The 21,554-nt window shown below is 35.2% G+C and overlaps 1 protein-coding gene across 1 annotated transcript; it reads left to right on the forward strand.

Moving 5' to 3' along the window:
- The first annotated feature begins 7,487 nt into the window (after positions 1-7,487).
- LOC143245886 (hemocyte protein-glutamine gamma-glutamyltransferase-like) lies at positions 7,488-19,785 on the forward strand. Its single transcript, XM_076492139.1, has 9 exons — positions 7,488-7,758; positions 9,946-10,110; positions 12,691-12,852; positions 13,416-13,584; positions 14,242-14,339; positions 15,792-16,079; positions 17,137-17,297; positions 17,878-18,014; positions 19,483-19,785. Exons 1-9 carry the CDS (start codon positions 7,503-7,505, stop codon positions 19,622-19,624), a joined length of 1,578 nt encoding a protein of 525 aa, XP_076348254.1. The 5' UTR covers positions 7,488-7,502; the 3' UTR covers positions 19,625-19,785.
- The last annotated feature ends 1,769 nt before the right edge of the window (positions 19,786-21,554 follow it).

The following is a 21,554-nucleotide window of genomic DNA, read 5'->3' on the forward strand; positions in this document are numbered from 1 at the left end:
ACAGGAGACAATCGTCTTTATAACTATTAACATATTGTTAATAATATAGCTAAACATAGAGCAAGTTATCTTTCTAAATCAAAATAACAAGCTATTTCTAAATCTGGATCATGAATAACTTTTCTATATTTTCCGTATGTAAATAACGATCTCAAATAAACAAATTTTTATCAACTTGTTTGACAGCACAATGAAATGTGATTTTAAAATTCGTTATAAGTGTAATTAACTTCTTAACATTTGCTAACAGTTGTATGGTTTGTAATTTATCATACAAAACACGTGTTTGTGTATTATTATCACTAGCATGTGTTCAGTTTAAACAGGAGCAAGTGGTAAGGGTGCTCGACTCACAGTCTGAGGGTTCTGGAACATGAGTACTACAATTCTTTCTTTATTTGTTCAGTGTAAAAGTGATAGTTCGTATTAAGATAAACAACATTAAATGCTCTTTATCCGAGACTACAATAAATCATATTTATTAAGAACATTCGATAAATGGTCCATTTGATTTCGCTTAATGGCAAAACACTGACTTGAACACAGAAATTACACTTTAAACACATCCGTTATACGCAAACACAAAGATTTAACGCAAGTTAGTGTACGGAGACGACTGTTTCCAAGCGCAGGTTTCAGCGATACGTTTCATTCTACAGATGGTTGACGTATGTGCCAGTAACTAATATATTATGAAAGCAACTTGTGCACACATGAATTGTGTCACTTTTCCAATTCTTACCAGATGATACTGCACATTGCATACCACGGCTCATGTACGACTATTTACAAAAGACTTTTTAAATGGTCCTGCCACTCTACGTTGATTCATATCAATTTATTTTCCAATTCTGTTAAGAACAATAAACATTTCGTTTTTGCAAAATTCTAAATCTTCGATCCAAAGAAAATTTCATAAACTGGGTGTATGAACATTATGCGAGGAAAACGTTTCTTGCAAATCTTTCCTCAAATCAAAAACTTTCGATGACATCATGATATAAACAAGTAGTTCTGATACATTCTGTCCCACCACGACTTTGTATCGATTATGGTTGTCACGCGATTTTTGAGTGATCATCGGAACAGCTCTTCTTCTTCAGCCATTTTCTACATATATCCATCGTGTCAAAGGTCAATTTTTAAAAATATAATAAACACACCATACGTTTGGTTGGTTTGTTTTGAATTTCGCGCAAAGCTACTCGAGAGCTATCTGCGCTAGCCGTCCCTAATTTAACAGTGTAAGACTAGATGGAAGGCAGCTAGTCATCACCACCCACCACCTGCTCTTGGGCTACTCTTTTACGAAAGAATAGTGGGATTGACCGTATCATTATAACGCTCCTACGACTGAAGAGAGAGAGCATGTTTGTTGTGACGGGGATTCGAACCAGCGACCTTCGTATTGCGAGTCGAGCGCCCCCTAATTACCTGATTAGGCCACATACGATACACTGCCATCATGGTAGTCAAGTTGCTGCTTTGTTCTACATTACACTTTAGATGAGTAATAAATAAAACCTACCAGAACCTGAGTACGTGGAATATAAGGATAAAAATCGCTCTGTGATACAACATTTATATAGTGTGTTTTTTATATTCCTTAGTTACACATAATGTGCTTAAAGACGACTGCTGACTATAATATTTACTTTAGTGGTAACAAGCTATGAAGTAAAAAATACATAGTTTATTACAGTGAATAAACAAACTTTAAAACGGTTTAACTTTTCTACACTTGACGATTAAAAAAAAAAATCTTAAACTACTAATAAATTAAATTAATATAAACGGTTCCAAATAATTTAAAAGTGGTTTTAACACTTCGTAATTTTATTTGTATTGTTCAACTCAAATTTCAAGGGCTCCGTGGACTTTTAAGCCTTGTTTTTATCTCCTGGACTCAGAGAGGATTGTATGGAAACCATGAATTGCTCCTAACAAAACTCATTTTTACTTCAAGAGACGTAAAGTGACATCTAGTTTGTATCAAAACATTTTTTCGTGAATTTATACTTACATTTTAGCTTTTCTCAAATTTCTTTCTGAGCACAAACTTTTTGTTACCAGTTGCAGCTTTCAAAAATTAATATATAATCTCTCCCAGTTGTTAAGCGATAAGTACGAAGAGCAACAAATGGTGAAAAACCGAGTTTCGATACCCGTGATTCCACAACAAAAATAGCCTATTGTGTAGCTTTGTGGTTAACAATAACGGAATCTAACTTTGAGTAAATTATATGCTATTTAAGAGTAAATAAAACAATTGTAGCGAATTTCTACCAGGAAACACTTTGAAGTAAGTTTAAACAACTATTAAAACATAAGAGATCAGGTGTATAATACACTTCGTTTATAAGAAGAAATATGGAAACCAATCAAAACAGTTTTAGGAAGAGGATAGAGCTGATCTTTCTAAGCCTAAATCATGACACTATGTAACACAAATTATGTTCCTGGATAGTATGTGTTATTTCTTAATTACTTATGTTAAAAAGTGCAGAAAATGACCATTATTCCCTTCAAACTTTGCTTTTGTGACCTGGATAATGGAGTTTAGAAAGTAACTTATTTTATATGTAAAAACGGGCAAATTTGCACATTTACATTTACATACGGTCTGAATAAAACAACATATGAATCAATATTTACATGTATTTTTCTAAAGTTATACAAAAACGAACAAAAATGTTTAGAAGTGAGTAGTTTTCGAGATTTGCGACTGTAGTGTATACGCCACTTGCAAGCGGTGTTCAAAGTCCAATATATCTTGGTGGTAACACTCGCCTTGTTCCTCTAAGTATGCTCCCATGTGCAGCCAATTTTGCCGGAGTTCTACACCAGAGCCTCAACCAGTTCCACATAATTTTTGGACTTGTGATTGCCCAAGAATCCCAGAACCACTTGCTGCCCCAAGCCTTATTTTCCTTCAAACTTAGCTTCTTATCTCCAGGATCTTCATTATTTGTGGTCCAACAAAGACACCACCTTTGACCTTTGTCTCAGACAGCTTAGGGAAGAAGTCTCGAGGTAATTGAAGGCTGCAGACTCTTTATTAAGAACTGTAACAAATTGTTTCATAAGACCCAATTTTGTTTGTTTGTTTTCTCATATTAATGGAATGTTTCCAGTTCATTACAAATAATTTAAACACGTCAGGGTGGCATGTTTCACTGTAAATCATAAACTCCATGGTTCGTATCTCGTTGTAACAAAATCATACTAAGAAGTGTGTATTTGACAGTAAAGTTCACACGTTATTTGGTTTCATTTTAAGTCGTTTCTTTGAGATAATTATAAGACTGTAAACTAAAGATAAAATTGGATTTTTATTGTTAACTAATCGTTAACAGATTGCCTAACCATGTAAACACTGGACCTATATTTTACCATTCTTCACCGTTTACAGAAAGTTATTCAACGGAATAATATTTTTACCTTTACCACTTCAACATCACGTATTCACTTCACAATAAAATTCATCTTTATCTCTTGCAAACTTCAGCAGGGTATAAACTAGATTATGTTTATTCCAAAATGGATGCTCCGAGGGGCACAGCTGTAAGTCTCAAAACGTATAATAACTGTGTTTCGATACCAGTGGTGAGTACAGCACAAAAAGTCCATTATGCAGCTTTGTGCTGAACATGTTTGTTTAGAGTTAAGCACAAAGCAACGCAGTGGGCTATCTGTGCTCGGCTATCGAAACTCTGACTCTAGCGTTTGAAGTCCCACAGACACGCCACTGTGCCACTGAGGGGGCTTATGTTAAACAACAAATAATTATGTAAATATTTTTTTATTTAAAGATTTAATTTACAAAATAAGGGCTTCTAAGAGAAACAGACGGAAATAATAAATTGCATGTGCTTAATAAAATAACGTATACCAACCAGTTTAGTTAAATCCAACAACTCTATAATACAGGTGATTGTTTTCTGTGTAGTAATACATATGTATATATATAAGTACACCTGCTCACACATGTCTTTTGCACATCTTTAGACGTTTATGTGGTTATGTACGTATGCATACGCATTCATAAATAGTTCGAATTCCAGAACTACTTGAACAGTATCTAGATGCCTCATAATTCACTTCGATCCAAATGGAATGCCAGACACACTTAGTAGGGGAAGATCAGAAGGCCTTCTGATTCATGATGGACTAAAAAAAAACCTAGAAGTCAAACTTAAAATAAGTTCTTGTTTGCGATAACTAACCAGATGGCTTTACTAGATACCATGTAAAGATTGGATATCAGCCAAATGACCAGATACATTTGGCTAAAGTTGGGTTCCATTATAACGACGGTGTTGACAAACCACAGTATTCATCCAACAAGTACGTGTTCAAACAACTTGTTATATTTAGCTCTGGCATACTTACTTTCAACCAATTACAGACCATAACAGATAAGAACGTTTCATGAGCTTTATAGCACATAATCCAATCATGGAAAACGAGAGATAGGTAGTATTAATGGACTGATATAACATTTTATCTAGTTTTAAATATTCCAAACTAGTTATCTCAACTAGGCTTTCATTTCATCCGTCATTTCAATAAATGTTCCATAGTGGATCAGAGTTACGTTTATGGAATTACAATAATGAAGTCCAGAGTTTGATTCCTCGCGCCTGACTCAGCTTTACCCTAAAATAAAGAGCAACTCAAGAAATATCAAAACTATACTATACTTTCAAATAATTTGTGTCTTACATGATATAATCGACTGTTCTTATCAATTTGACTGATTTCAAAAACTCCGTCCTATGTTAGAAATTCTGATAAAAATATACAGGTTACCTGAGATTATAATATCTTGTCCCTCTTCCCTGATTAATGTGAAGTTAGTCCCCCAAATCTTCCCTGATTTTACATAAGTATAGTTTGTCAAAATGTCGCTTGGGTACATGTGATTATTGAATGGTTTGTTTGTAATTAATCAGAAAGCTACACATTGGGTTCTTTGTGTTCTGCACACGATTGATATCAAAACCCGATTCTAATAGATCAACGTTCACAGACATACTGCTGTACCCTTGGGGGAGGGGAGTGATTATATCCTTTCATTTCACGTGACTATATTTTCCTAAAGTCTCCCTAGCTCAATGTGAATACTGATCTCCTAATTACATGTGACTGTAGTTTTTTAGTCGTCTTAGTTACATGTAATTATAGCTTCGTAAACCACCTAATGATATGAAATTATAGTTTTGTAATCCTATAAGCTTAATTTTTAAAGACGTTATCCGCGTCTTGTGTGTTGTGTCAGTGTATGTAATACTTACAATACAATATCTATACATATATAAGTTTTCAGGGCAAACATAATACTGACATTTATTTCTGGAACTCAGGCTAGTTGCTTCAACTATTGTTATAAACTTCCAGTTGTCTTATGTATATTCCAAAGAGAAGGTACAGAATCTCCACGAATAACAATCTAAACTGTGTCTATTTCAATTTAAAGTAAATCTGGTTGAAGGTTGTAGGTTACACAAACATAACAACAACACCAAATTACGTCACTTTCCCTGATTGTGTTCGTAAACTTATATTTGTATTTTTGTTTCAGAATTTAGAAAAACACACTCTAGAACTATGTGAAAGCAGAATATTTGAAAAGTTGGCCAGACCTTACAAGGAGATCCGCAGTGGTCACGTTTTTCCAGGAGTCTCTGATGTTGCCGTGTATAAGACAGCTCCTCACGTGTCACTTCACATATACGTCCGATCTATTTAGTTGTTTTCTTAAACGTGCAGTACTCACTGATTTTCACAAGGGTTGAATGAACTGAAAATATTAAAATAAAGCACCAGAAACATTGTTGTAAGGATTGTTTGTGAAACATCTTTGGTAAGATCGATTGCTGAACATTGTTCTGCATATTTCACTACGTGACGACTTAAGTCTATTTAAAGATTAAGTGTCAGTTTGTATTACTATATACCAATTACTTTATAACCTACGAGTCAGAAAAGTTACAGATGGTTTAAAAGGTTGTAGTTTAATAGCCAGTGACGTCATAGGTACCTGTAGAAGCTCTCCTTAGTGAGACGAAAGGTCAGTAGACAAAATTACACACCTTACATTATCCATTCGTTTCCCTGTCATCCAAAACGGACTACTTTAGCAGAGTACTCTAGTTATAAAATTACTTGCTTTTGTAATTACGATTACTGATAATATGTACCTTGTTTATAACACTTATTTCAAATACTTGACAAAACTAAATACGAACAATTGATGTTCTGGTGTAGAATACTTTGTTTATTTTAATGTTAACTTGCTGCTGATCATAAATAGTTTTACTGGTATAAAAACCAAAGTCTACGTTTGTTTTGGATCAAACCAGTCATTTAAATCTAAATATAGATAAAAATTTAACGTTCCCGTGTTTTAACTGGGTTTGAGAGTAAGATCCATTAAAAATGGTAATGTTGAGATAAAACAATCGTGACCTAAATTTGAAACATATATATCAATATTGTGTGGTTATTAGTTGTTGATAAGATGTAAAAATACCACAGACTGAAGTAGAAATCAACATAACTGATACATGTGTTCGTACGTACACAGGAGGGATACCATAACATCTGATGATTGTCGGACATTGTTTGGTTATAAGAACACAGGAGGGATACCATAACATCTGAAGATTGTCGGACATTGTTTGGTTATAAGAACACAGGAGGGATACCATAACATCTGAAGATTGTCGGACATTGTTTGGTTATAAGAACACAGGATGAATACCATAACATCTGAAGATTGTCGGACATTGTTTGGTTATAAGAACACAGGAGGAATACCATAACATCTGAAGATTGTCGGACATTGTTTGGTTATAAGAACACAGGAGGAATGCCATAACATCTGAAGATTGTCGGACATTGTTTGGTTATAAGAACACAGAAGGGATACCATAAGATATGTAGATTGTCGGACTCCATTAGTTTATTACAACACAGGAGGAATATCATAAGATATGTAGATTGTTGGACTCCATTAGTTTATTACAACACAGGAGGAATATCGTAAGATATGTAGGTTGTTGGACTCCATTAGTTTATTACAACACAGAAGGAATACCATAAGATATGTAGATTGTCGGACTCCATTAGTTTATTACAACACAGGAGGCTTGCCATGAGATACGTAGATTATCGGACTCCATTAGTTTAGTACAACACAGGAGGAATACCATAGGATATGTAGATTGTCAGACTCCATTAGTTTATTACAACACAGAAGGAATATCATAAGATATGTAGATTGTTGGACTCCATTAGCTTATTACAACACAGGAGGAATACCATAAGATATGTAGATTGTCGGACTCCATTAGTTTAGTACAACACAGGAGGAATATCATAAGATATGTAGATTGTTGGACACCATTAGTTTAGTACAACACAGGAGGAATACCATAAGATATGTAGATTGTTGGACACCATTAGTTTAGTACAACACAGGAGGAATACCATAAGATATGTGGATTGTCGGACACCATCACAACTTGTATTTCTTTTCGAATGTTTTAGGTGGCCCATCATCACTACAAGTGGAATGTGTGGAACTGTACACAAGAGATAACGCTCGCGAACACAACACTTTCATGTATGATCTTGTGGATGGTACCAAGCCTGTCCTGATTCTTCGTCGTGGTCAGCCCTTCAGCATAGCAATTCGATTTAAAAGAAACTACAATCCACAGCAAGACCGCCTGAAGCTGGAAATTGGTTTTGGTGAGTTGAAACAAAGTGTTCACGTAATTTTAGAGTGATTTAGTATAATGTAACATATTAATGTTATATTTTTTCCCCCACTCTCAGAACAAAAAATGTTCGTCACGATAAGTCAGTATTACTCTTGTGTCCTCCCACTGGTAATTGTTTCTTGTTTTAGTTTCGTAATCTAAGATTTATTGTTGATAGAAGTATTTAATAACAAGCTAGGTTTCTAGGATATGTCACTTAACTATTAATGTTCTTTGTTCGATACCGGTTATCTTCCTTAGCATTAGTAATAAATCAAAGGATATTATAAACAACAGAAATGTCGACAGATGACGCTCTTACAGAGTCATCTTTAGGTTGATCTTAAAGTATTTTATTTGTATAGTATCTTCATAATATAACGATTTTTGGCCCATCCCACTTATAAACTGACTGATAACTGTCGTATGGACTAATATTACAATATTAGTAAAAACATATATACATGTCATGACTAGTCTCTAAGTCAATTGTTATGTCCAAAGAACTATTCAATGTTTTATAATAGACCATTTGTTAATACCTTTCAGAAAGATACACCAGTCAGTTATCAGTAACAATCAGAAAGGAACAGGTTTACTTCTAAAGAAGCTATAACTGTCAGTTGTTAGTGACATACTTAAACTAACAGTATGATAGTGAGAGTTTTAAATATGGAACCAATTACTTTATCATTGGTCCGACATGACCGGATGGTTAGGATGTTAGTCTCGTAATCTGAGGTTTGAATGTTTGAGTCTCCGTCACACCGACTATTCTCGTCATTTCAGCCGTCATAGTGTGACAGTCAATCCCACTGTCAGTTGGTAAAAGAGTAGTCTAAGAGTTGACTGTGGATGGTTATGACTAGCTGTCTTACCTTTAGACTTACACTACTAAACTACGGACGGCTAGTAGAGATAGCCCTTGTGTAGCTTTGTGTGAAATTAAAAACAAACAATACTTTATCAGTGGTTAGAATCAACAAATGTGAACCTTCCTTTGTATAGAACATTACAAGAATGTTTATGTGATAGCTAAGTGTTATTCCCACACCCCTCATCGCTGATATTAACGGGAAGACACTTCATGGTCATGCTCAGAGCACAAATTGTCGGAGTTCAATGATTGGAAGTGCAATAGTTAGACATAGTGAGACAGGTGTTTTAATTTTATCACAGATGCCAGGTTGGTCATTGGTAAGACGCTAGATCTGGGAGTTCTGTAGCCTGTGGTGAACAGAGTACAAATAATCCATGTTCTGGTAGCAGGTTCTGTGTGGTTTTTAAAGACAAATAACTTCCAGAATATTGCTGTTTTTTATTGCTGTGCCATAAATGTTCATTGTTTACCCTGATGAATAAGAGATATTTCAAGATGTTATCTTAATCATCCAGCATGCGTAACTTATCCAAAATTGGTTTAAGTATAACGAAAAGTGTCTTCAGTTATTCCATCTGGTAACGTTACTTAGTAATGACGTTTGTCTATGATTAAACCACGTTCTCAGTGACCAGATGACCGTCTTTAATTCCACACTACCGATTGGAAGAAACACCTTTTACTATTTTACTTTACTATTATGAATTACCGTGTAATAATAAATAAATATACATATATTACTTTTATTTTAAACATCAAATATTCAAATTCAATACAATTACTTCTGCTACTGTCGTTTGTTTGAAGTTTGACCTATCCACAGGTTCTCTATCCTCCTACCATGTCCTCACGTTTCGTTTGCTGGTAACACCAACTTCACTTTTATTCAACCAACATCCTATCTTTCAATATACCTTCTTCGCTTTTGTTACATTTCTGTAATTCAGCCATCTTTCCTCCGGTATCACTGTAGACCAGAGCGACATCTTTAATAAGTTTCCTGTTCCCTTTGTCTACATATTGTTTCACTGATGACAATTCAGACATCTCACTAGGCTGCTCCAAACTCTGCAACGTACCAGTTAGGGTTAAATCTCTCGTTTAGTAAGATGTCACTGTGGCCTGGAATATAGACCGTTATCAGATTAGACCTGTGAAAGGTACCACTGATGTCCTTTGGGCAAACCCTGTTTTGTAAATTTTAATCCATTGGTTAATTTATTACTGAAGAAATGAAGTGTTATATAAATCACTTACTAAAGATTGTTACAATACATAATTAACATATCCATACAGAGGATTCAGTGTATATGGAGGATGAACAATGGAGAAAGGAATATGTTCTGAGTGATGTAGGAAAGATATTCACTGGTTCCTTCAAACAACCGGTTGGACGAAGATGGATTTTTGGACAGGTGACCCTAGTTTATAATTTATTTAAACAAGTGTTTCTGTCTTCATGTAACTTTCATGCTTAATAATTTATATCCTAATATTTTTATAACATTCATGTTTAGGTCTGTGTGATACTTTAATGTGGCTATAAATGCGCATAGATCATAATGGTCTAATGTTGTGTAATCGATGTAGATTAGATCTTAGACCTTCACTGTGAACAACATAAACACTGCATTTTTAGATACCTCATGTCTGTTACATTATTTAACTCAGTAAACTTTCCCTATCAATAACAGAATAACATTAACCATCAAAACAATTTATGTGATACTAAAACAAGGCAAACTTAAATAAAGTATATGTTTCTTTCTCCCATACGTACACAGGGGACCCCGGAATGGCCAGGTGGTTCAAGCACTCGGCTCGCAATCTGGGAGTCGCGGGTTCGAATCCCCGACACACCAAACATGCTCGATATTTTTGCCGTGGGGGCGTTATAATGTGACCGTCAATCCCACTATTCGTTGGCAAAGGAGTATCCCAAGTGTTGGCGGTGGGTGGTGTTGACTGACTGCCTTCCCTCTGGTCTCACACTGCTAAATTAGGAACGGCTAGCGTATATAGTCCTCGTGTTGCTTTGCACGAAATTCGAAAACAAAACAAATAAACAGGTGAATTACTTATTGTTCTCTGTTTTCCAAACCTCTTTTCTCCCACTTGAAGGAAAAAGTACAACGCATCACCTTTTCCTAGGACTAATTATATTCGAATAACATCTATACGTTTTACACCGTTTAAGACTTTGTTACTGTTAGTAGCGGCTTTCTGGTGTCGTAGTTTATTTGATTCAAGCTGCAGGTGAAGATGGGTGTAGATTGTTGTATCTATCCAGTATTAGATAATCGTATATGTTATTAACTATAGCACTATTTAGCAACAGTCAATAGGTTCTAGAGATAATATCAGGCCAAGATATTAATACTGTAATAATTGCAGAGAACCAAGGTTCTATAGAAAATAGCACAACACTAAAATCAGGGAATTGATTCCCTTCAGTGGACACAACAGATGACGTGATGTGGCTTTACTATAAGAAATACACACACACACTATAGAAAATAGCATGTCAGTGTTTTTTTGTAAGTCTTACAGGTGCGTTAACTCAAGAATGCAAAAAAATTATTATATTAAAATCCTTAGACTTTTGTGAGAGGGCGCTCAACTGACAGTAGTAAATTATAATATAAGATACACACATGGCGACCACAGCAAAGATAGCTTATTTCATAGCATTCTGATTAATTTCAAACAAATAAAAACACACTAATAATTAAAACTTCCAATTCCATAGGTTTTACATTTTTTTTGTTTCAAATGTCACTTCCAAGCTACAAACATTTTGAAACATTTGAAAAATAATCTATATTGTCGTTCCAACTACACCAAAGTTTACTTTATTATAACATACGTAGTGTGACGTGATAGCTGGTTTTTACCACGTTAATATACAACAGGTGGGGTAATGTTAGAAAGACCCTTAAGAGCACAATTACAAGAAAACAAATTACGATTTTTAGTGAGGATTCGGTGTATTATACCCTGGACAAACTGGTATTTGACACGGTTAAAACTAATGATCCAAGTAGAATTTGTAGAACATTAATTACAATGTTATTTATTATTATTTTAAGAAAACCACCCGTCATTAAGATAATTATTGGGTTCTTTTAAACAGAAATGGTTGTTGAGCAGGTACCGTCTGTTTTACACCACGAGAAAGAAACAATAATGTCTGTTCTCAGAATTCTAAGGCCTGGCATGGCCAAGCGTGTTAAGGCGTGCGACTCGTAATCTGAGGGTCGCAGGTTCGCATCCCAGTTGCGCCAAACATTCTCGCCCTTTCAGCGTTATAATGTGCGGTCAGTCCCACGATTCGTTGGTAAAAGAGTAGCCCAAGAGTTGGCGGCTGGGGGTGATAACTAGTTGCCTTCCTTCTAGTCTTAACACTGCTAAATTAGGAACGGCTAGAGCGGATAGCCCTCGAGTAGCTTTGTGCGAAATTCCAAAACAAACAGAATTCTAAACAGATTTATTTTTCTTATTTGTACCACAAACCTAGACAATTGGCTTGTTTGCGTATATATACCACGGAGAACAGTATATTAGAACATTAGTTCTTTATCTGCGTAAATTTACCGTAGGCAGACTTAGGGACTTTTTACAAAGATAATTGTCTTAGAAACTTCCTCACGTCATTTTTAAGAACACCTTGTGTTCAAAATGGAAAATTTACCTGAACCTCCACGTGTGATTTTCCTTTGTTTTTCCAAGCCGTATAGTAATTCCTTTTGGTAAAATAATTGGAGTTAAACGGTTTACTTTTCATCGTATTGGGGTATGAAAACAACTCTCCAAAAGACTGAAGAATCAGAAACCAAAAGTATCCAGTTAGTTGCTACAAAGTAACATTGAATCAACACGAATATAATACAACTCTTAAGACTACAACGTGTTTCAAAACATTTTGGTTCTAGTTTCACTTTTCGTACTAGTCTTAAAGAATTCTAAAAATAACATATAAGTAAAATAAATTACAATTTTGCCACCTAATAAATGTAATTTTTAGTTGTCGTTTTTCAAAAGATTATGTGTTTCATTTAGATAGGTGCAGCGATTTAACTTGTTTACATTATCGATGTAGGAATTTCCATGTGTGGAATGACTGTTGGATGGCGAGACCTGATTTACCTACAGGGTACGGAGGATGGCAAGCATATGATTCTACACCACAGGAGACAAGTGAAGGTTATTAAGAATTTTTTGCTTTTAATAACTTTAAAATTTGTTAACATCTAAGTTATCAGACATTAATTTTTTTTTTGAATTTCGCACAAAGCTACTCGAGGGCGATCTGTGCTAGCCGTCCCTAATTTAGCAGTGTAAGACTAGAGGGAATGCAACTAGTCATCACCACCCACCGCCAACTCTTGGGCTACTCTTTTACCAACGAATAATGGGATTGACCGTCACATTATAACGCCCCCACGGCTGAAAGGGCGAGCATGTTTGGCGCAACTGGGATGCGAACCTGCGACCCTCAGATTACGAATCGCACGCCTTAACACGCTTGGCCATGCCGGGCCTATAAGACATAAAAGGTCGTGAGGAATACGAACGTTTATCAATACAATTTTACCACTTTAAATTGAGTTATACAAGATTAATTTGAGTAAGTTTCATTAGATCAAACGTGGTCTTCATACACCATTCCATTTGTCACACATTTAGGATAACACATCAAACATAAACTGGTCAGTTTATTCCAATACTGTTGTCCACTACCATTAACCACAAATCATTATTTACAGGCGTGTACCAAACAGGACCTGCTTCAGTACTTGCTGTTCAAAGAGGAGAAATCGGTTACATGTTTGACTCTCCTTTTGTTTTCTCCGAAGTCAACGCAGACGTTGTACATTGGCAACAAGATGATAGTAGTGAGACAGGCTACAGAAAGCTGAAAAGAGACAGCTATCGGTAATTATGCCAATTATTAAACCTTTTGTGTTTTGTAGATATTTAGATTGATGAGAAATGTAAATAATAACAAGGGTGCTAATGAAGTCCATATGTGTATTTGTTTGTTTATTTTTAATTTGGCGCAAACCTAGAGGGCTATCAGCGCTAGTAAACTCTAATTTAGCATTGAAACACCACAGTGATGGAAGCTAGTCATCACCACCCACCGCCAACTCTTGGGCTACGACTTTACCAACGAATAGTGGGGTTCACCATTACATTATAATACCCCCACGGTTAAGAGAGCGAACGTGTTTAGAGGGACAGGAGTTCAAACCCGGGCCTAGAGAAAACGATATGTGGTATTGACTAGTTTCTGTCTAGTTCATAAGACACGTCCAGAGCAAATTGTTCTTATGTGGACAACAGTATCTGAATGAACAACGACTAACTTACGAGGTCGCGACTTCTGTTTTCAATGACCTATATAACTTTAGACAATACATCAGTCCATACACCACTGTAATTAAGTTTGGTTTTATTTGTGTTCGATTTTGGTGCATCTCAGTCAATCTAAATAAACAGTTCAGGATTCAGTCCCGTCCTGATAAAGGTAATACATATATGGTTCTTTGTTTCTACAACTAATGTTGTCTTTATTGTCCCAAAATTAAGTGTGGGTCGGCTTCTTCTCACCAAGAAAATTGGAGTAGATGATGACTTTGGAGATGCTGACGCAGAAGATATCACAGACCAGTACAAAAACAAAGAGGGTGAGTAACAACTTGTAAATGGATACCTAATATTAGAACAGTACCTTACATTTGTACTAAAACTGTCATTCTAAATACGTTCAGGAACCTTAATATGAAACAACATCTGTTATCTATCACTCTGTATAGTTGAATTTCTTTTATTGTTGTGTTTTATAAATTAAAAATTCTGTTCAGCCATGAACTTCATTTGTAAGTTATTAAATGCAACTGCCGAATTTATCACAAAGTAAAACAATGTTCACAACTCTACACATTTAAGTAGAACTAAAATAATGTTCTACGTTTATTTATCTGTTTATATGAAAACGGTGAAATTAGATTTTATTATTTCAATTTGTGTTTTGCCTGACATGGCTAGGTGGTCATGACCCTTGACACGCATGGCCAGGTGGTCATAATGCTTGACACCTAATTTCCAATTGGCGAGTTGGAATATTTATCTCACTAGACATGCTCGCCCTTTCAGCTGTGGAGGTCATTATACGTAAGGTCAATTCCATTATTTATTGGTAAAAGAGTAGCCCAAATATTGTGGTGAATGGTGATGACTGGCTGTCATCTTTTTGGTATTTTACTGGTAAAATAGGTACCAACTACTGCAGATAGACCTTGTGTTGTGTAAACTTAGGTACCAACTACTGCAAATAGACCTTGTGTTGTGTAAACTTAGGTACCAACTACTGCAGACAGACCTTGTGTGTGTAAACTTAGGTACCAACTACTGCAGATAGCCCTTGTGTTGTGTAAACTTAGGTACCAACTACTGCAGATAGACCTTGTGTTGTGTAAACTTAGGTACCAACTACTGCAGATAGCCCTTGTGTTGTGTAAACTTAGGTACCAACTACTGCAGATAGACCTTGTGTTGTGTAAACTTATAACCAATTTGTGTATTTTATAAACAGATTATTTATCATACTATTTCCTTAAGTTTACCATACAAAAATATGACATGCGTTTTGTTGAATCCCTTGATGGGACAACTAAAAGTCAATGAATTCATAACACTAAAATTAAGGGTCGATTTCACTCAGTAGAAACAGCAGATATCCGGAAATGTGTTTGTTTATTTTGTTTCTAATTTCGTGCAAAGCTGCACGAGGACTATCTGCGCTAGCCGTCCCTAATTTAACAGTGTAACACTAGAGGGAATGCAGCATCATCACCCACAGCCAACTCTTGGGCTACTCTTTTACCAACGAATAGTGGGATTGACTGTCACAATACAACGCACTCACGGCTGAGAGGACGAACATGTTTCGAGTGAGGAAGATTCGAACCCGCGACCCTCAAATTACGAGTCGAGCTCCTTAACCACCTGGCCATACCGGGCCTATCCGGGAATGACTTTGCTGGTAAAAATTCATTCACACACACACACAAAAATACACACGCTATATAATTACATACTGACCACATACAGTCAGCTGATTTTTATATTACCTACAGGAACAGATGAAGAGAGAATGTCTGTACTGAATGCAGCTAGAAGCAGTGGTTTCAATTACGCATTCAATCTGCCCTCCCCAGAGAAAGAAGATGTTTATTTTAATTTGTTGGACATCGAGAAAATAAAGATTGGTCAACCCTTCCACGTGACAGTGAACATCGAAAACCAAAGTGGCGAGACAAGAACAGTGTCAGCTGTCCTCTCAGCCAGTAGTATTTACTACACAGGTATAACTGGAAGGAAAATAAAACGGGAAAATGGAAACTTTTCATTACAACCACATCAAAGTGAGCAGTTTTTGTTATATTATGTAAACTCATAGTTGTAAATAGTTATGTTATTATGGTAGTTCTCCGTCAAACTACATACAATTTATTATCTGTTCCATTATTTTTAACATGTGGAAGTACTCGTCCATAGTGACGGGAAAAGTCTAAAATTAATCTATCAGTTATATTATTTCATGGACTTTTAACATGTTAATTGTGTTGCACACTTGATTTCACTTGGAGATTTCGCTCTGGGTTGCTCTTAACTCCCACTGTGGAAAGTAATTGTTGACCATTTTAGTCACGCGCCAAGAATAACGTTTGGTAAATCTACACTTTTTATTCTTTTGAAATGGGAAACGGATGGACGTTCAAACAGACACCACGGTTCTTGGTGAAATTCAACATATGATTCACTTATATTTCAACACATTTTGTCAACCAATGAGACCTTACTTCAACATACAATAAAAAACTGAACAAACTACTTAGAACAATATTAAAAGCAAAACTATTACTTTTAAATTCTACAATTTGGTTTACATACAAATTAACGAAGAACCCCTTCAGAAAATCTATGGTTCACTGAAAGTTTACAAAAATCCAAGAACCTTACGTCCAATTATGTTATTGTTTAACTTCAACATTGGTAAATACTTTAACTGTAGGTAAGCTTACATCCATACTGATCTTTTACGTGTTAACTGTAGGTAAGATTACATCCATATTGATCTTTAACGTGTTAACTGTAGGTAAGCTTATATCCATATTGATCCTTAACGTGTTAACTGTAGGTAAGCTTACATCCATATTGATCCTTAACGTGTTAACTGTAGGTAAGCTTACATCCATACTGATTTTTAACGTGTTAACTATAGGTAAGCTTACATCTTTATAACACCAAACGTCTGGACAGATTGACTATTCTGCAACTTTGTACTAAGGAAACAACAGTTCTTAAGAATCAGTGTCTGTTTCAGTGGTTTAGTTAAATTAAGTTATACGTGGGCTAAAACTCAAACACGAACTATAAGTATCTGGTTTAAAACTGACCCGTTTCATCTTATACGAACAGAGGAAGTTTTATCTATCGAGGTGACCCCAGATGAATATCTGGAGAAACTGGTTGATTATGCAATGATCAAGCTTTATGCTATAGCCACGGTCAAGGAGACCCAACAGATGTGGTCAGAAGAAGACGATTTCATGGTTGAGAAACCGAATCTAGAACTTGAGGTAACGTGGATCACAATAATTAGAGCATTTTTGTTTCTCATGGAACGCTGTAGTTCAGTCCATGAGCCCAAGTTAAATGTTATACAATTGTATAAAACACACAGATTGATTGATTTATTCGTGTAAGTCTTAAACACGCAATTAATTTCTATATAATGTTCAAACACATACTATAAATGTGTACCAGGATTCGCAGGGTTTAATATAAAGTCGCCTCCTCAGTGGCACATCGGTATGTCTGCGGACTCACATGCTAGATTTTTCATAGCAGTGTTGGGCAGAGCACAGATAGCCCATTGTGTAGCTGTGAGCTTAACAACAAACAAGTAATATAAAATCCACTACTTATTATAAAGGACGTAGTAACGAAACAAAGAATAGGTTAGGCCTCTACATAATTCATGGTGTTTTTATTCACAAAATTACACATTTTACTGTGAGGTACAGAGAACAGTTCACATTCATTATATAAGAGTCATCCAACTTTGTGCTAATGTGTGTTACACACTATTTTCAGTGGGGTCTCTGGATTAAAAACTAAAGTGATGAAGTAACAACTTGTTATATGTCTATTTTTCAGATCCGTGGAAATTTGCAGGTGGGAACACCATTTGTACTTGCAATCAGTTTGACCAACCCACTGAAGAGTGTGTTGGACAACTATTTCTTCACGATCGAAGCTCCAGGGGTGACTGGAGCGTTTCGGGTTACCAACAGGTCAGTGTTTCATATTATTTTCGAAGTTTCAGGAGTGATTGAACCATTTCTGGTTACCTATAGGTGATTGGTTCAAATTATTTTTATTGCTACTAAAACCACAGAAAAGAAAGAAACAAGTTATTGTAATTCTGTTTCAACACATGTTCTTATCAGTATATTAAATATCGATTCAAATTGTCGTGTAATTAAAAATATTTAGTGTTAGAAACACCAACTCTCTTCTCTAAAAGTTTTGAAGACAAAATGACTTCCGTACCACGATCTAAAACACGTCTTAATATGAAAAACATGTTATCAAACATATTGTAATACAGGGGACAGGTCTTTCTTCTTGTAATTAGGATTTGGTTCATGGTTTTCAACCAGGGAGGGTCTGTTTCAGTATTTTTTGTTGTTTAAAGTTAAGCACGAAACTACACAATGTGCTATTTGTGCTCTACAAACCAGGAGTATCGAAACCTACAACGTTAAATAAAAACCACAGAAAATGTACATATTGGTCACCAAGTAAACGGATGAGCCTTACATGAGACATGTGCATATGGTGCTAGTTTAATGATTATATATGATATATATATATTGTAATACAGGGAACAGGTCTTTCTTCTTGTCATCCGGAGTTGGTCCATTGTTTTCAACCAGGGAGGGTCTGTTTCAGCTTTGTTTTTGTTGTTTAAAGTTAAGCACAAAGCTGCACAATGTGCTATTTGTGCTCTGCAAACCAGGAGTATCGCAACCTACTACGTTAAATAAAAACCACAGAAAATGTAAAAGATGTAACACACTGTGACTTATGTAACAAGAGCTGTTACCTAGGATTCGGTAACAATGAGACAACAAAAGAGATACGAAGAAATCAACATCCCCCCAGTGTTACAGCAGACTGAGAGCACTAGAAACTGGGTTTCGATACCAGACAGCGGACAGACAGATAGTTCATTGTATAACTTTGTTTAACTTCAAACAAACACAGATATTAAGATTTATAAACTATGTTAACTACTTCAATAATACAAAAGGAACTCGATAAAAACTTGACTTGTCTTCAGCTTGGTTCGTTTTCTATAGTAGGTCAACTTTGGCCACATAGGCCTGTCTCAAGAACAAAATGTTCACGTGAACTTCTTCGATTTGATCAATTAAACATTTGAGAGCTTGAGCATTATAACACCACAAATCTTTTCTTAAAAATAAAAATACTTGTAACGAATGGATATGGTGTTAGTATAAGAGATTTCCGTAATGTGTCACCAAGTAAACGGATGAGCCTTACATGAGACATGTGCATATGGTGCTAGTTTAATGATTATATATGATATGGTAGAGAAACGACCTCAGACAATTAGAGTTGAGCATGTTCTTAGAAAAACATCTTATTGGTTTGTACACAATAAAACCAAAAAAGAACTTATTCTCAGTTTTCTACGTTTCATGTTCCCTTTATTAATGTTAGAAACGTGTTTAGGGATATTCAACCTGAAGAAGTGGCCGTCCACACCGTGCGGCTCATCCCTCAAAAACCAGGTCCAAGAAAGATCGTTGCTACCTTCAGTTCCCGACAATTGATACAGGTAGTTGGATCTAAGCAAGTCGAAGTGCTGGACTAGGTTTGACCTTCTAGACAAAAGGAACATTTGGGAATGTTTATAAAGTTGTCACCTTCTTTCACGTTAAATATTATATTTATTTGTGTCAGTTATGTCTCAAAGAACACATTTAAGTGTTTCTAAGTATATCCAAGTTGTTTGCTTCTCTTATAAAATATGCGACGTTTATTAAATGTACTATTTTATTTAGTATTGCACTAAACCACCTGATTCACTTTAATTACTTGTTAGGTTTAGTAAAGTTTATATTTTCCTCATAATTAACAGAGAATTATCACGTCCAGTTCTTTGCACTATTTCTATTTTCATCATAAAAGGTTTTGTATTCGTTCTCTATTCATAATAATGCTTTAGTAGTTTCTAATGTGTTGTTTTATATTAAGTATTTCGTTATTTTTGAAGTATTATTTCAATTTTACCAGGTTCCTTTCCAGTAATTGTTTGTCTTGAAGTGGTCAACCAATAAAAATATAGAACTATATGTTGGTGATTCTATTTTGAGCACCAAACTCACAAACATTTATAAAATGTATAAACTTATCGAATATTTCATTGATATATTGTTTTTTTAACTTGATTTACTTTGTAATAATTATAACAGTATCTATTTCATACCTGTACAAGTCATATGTATTGAACAAAATCGAAGTTTGTATCATTCATTTTGTTGATCTCAACTTTGATCAAATCTAATGAAATGTAACGTTCTATAAAACAAACATCCCAATTAGAATGAGTTTCAGGTTTAAAACTAGCTCATCACCAGGAGTGCTACATAGGTTTGTTTGCTTGTTTATAAGCACAAAGCGACGCACTGAGTTATCCGTGCAGTGCTCACTAGGAGATTCGAAAATCTAGTTTGACACTTTGTAAATCCGCAAAGATACCGTTGAACCACCAGGGGAGTGGGGAACATCTCTATATAAAAAACTGTGTTTAATTCATACTACAAAGATACCGTTGAATCACCAGGTGAGAGGGGAGCATCTCTATATAAAAAACTGTGTTTAATTCATACTACAAAGTGAAGTGTGTGACGTAATTCCAAGTGTCATCTTGTTTCTTTCTTTAAGTTATGTACGTCACATTATGTAGTAACGTTTTGGTTCTGTTCTAAACACTATTCTTTAGTACTCTACCAGAGGTACAACTATCATAACAGTATGATTAATTCAGTAATGCTATCAGTACTAATGTAGAAATATAACTTTTTCAGGGAAATTCTTACCATATCTTGATAAAGTATTTGATATTTTCAACAAGAACAACAACTCAGAGTGATATTTGGTCTAAATGTTCAGTTGAGAGACTCCAGTGTTAAAGTGTAGCCTTTCATAACGTAAATCTAATCACCATATCGTGATTATTATCACCAACGTAAATCTTAATCAAACAATGTGGCTTAAAGAGTGGATCCTGTTTAGTGGCATACTTTAGCTCGAACCTTAGGCCTTCTGAGCTGTAACCATCAATTCACGAATTATTCTAAAATAAATACGCTATTTACATAGGATGACTTGAATGAAAATCGGTGTGTGACGTACAGATGTTTAACATCTGTACAAACTTTGTTTAGATAAAAACTATATAAATAGTGCGAAACTTAGATTCGTATAGTTTGTTGAATTACGGTTCCAATAGTCGAAACCACAAATAGATCGAACACTCTATCGGTTCGACGATTTTTTTTTCTGTATATACGTTAAAGATGTCAACTCCAAATTAAATCAGTTAATGTTTTACGTAAAATAGTTTCAAAGTCTTTGAATTTCCAGTAACGAACGTGGCTCTAAGGTTTTAATGTATGTTTGGTAAGCATTCCGGATCCCGAGGGAAAATTCAAGAAAAATACCTTCTTACTTACGATACTTTTGTCAGTATCTGATTTATCAAATTTAGGCCTGGCATGACTAGGTTGTTAATATTTTTG

Source organism: Tachypleus tridentatus, chromosome 3 (genome assembly GCF_004210375.1).
Source record: "Tachypleus tridentatus isolate NWPU-2018 chromosome 3, ASM421037v1, whole genome shotgun sequence".
NCBI classification, from domain to species: domain Eukaryota; kingdom Metazoa; phylum Arthropoda; class Merostomata; order Xiphosura; family Limulidae; genus Tachypleus; species Tachypleus tridentatus.

Bases quoted from the DNA above. Each gene is read 5' to 3' on its own strand.
- LOC143245886 (XM_076492139.1), top strand. From the start codon at position 7,503: ATGTGGATTGTCGGACACCATCACAACTTGTATTTCTTTTCGAATGTT. The intron at 7,759-9,945 runs GTGAGTTGAAAC...ATATCCATACAG, and splicing joins GAAGCTGGAAATTGGTTTTG to AGGATTCAGTGTATATGGAG. The intron at 17,298-17,877 runs GTAACGTGGATC...TCTATTTTTCAG, and splicing joins AACCGAATCTAGAACTTGAG to ATCCGTGGAAATTTGCAGGT.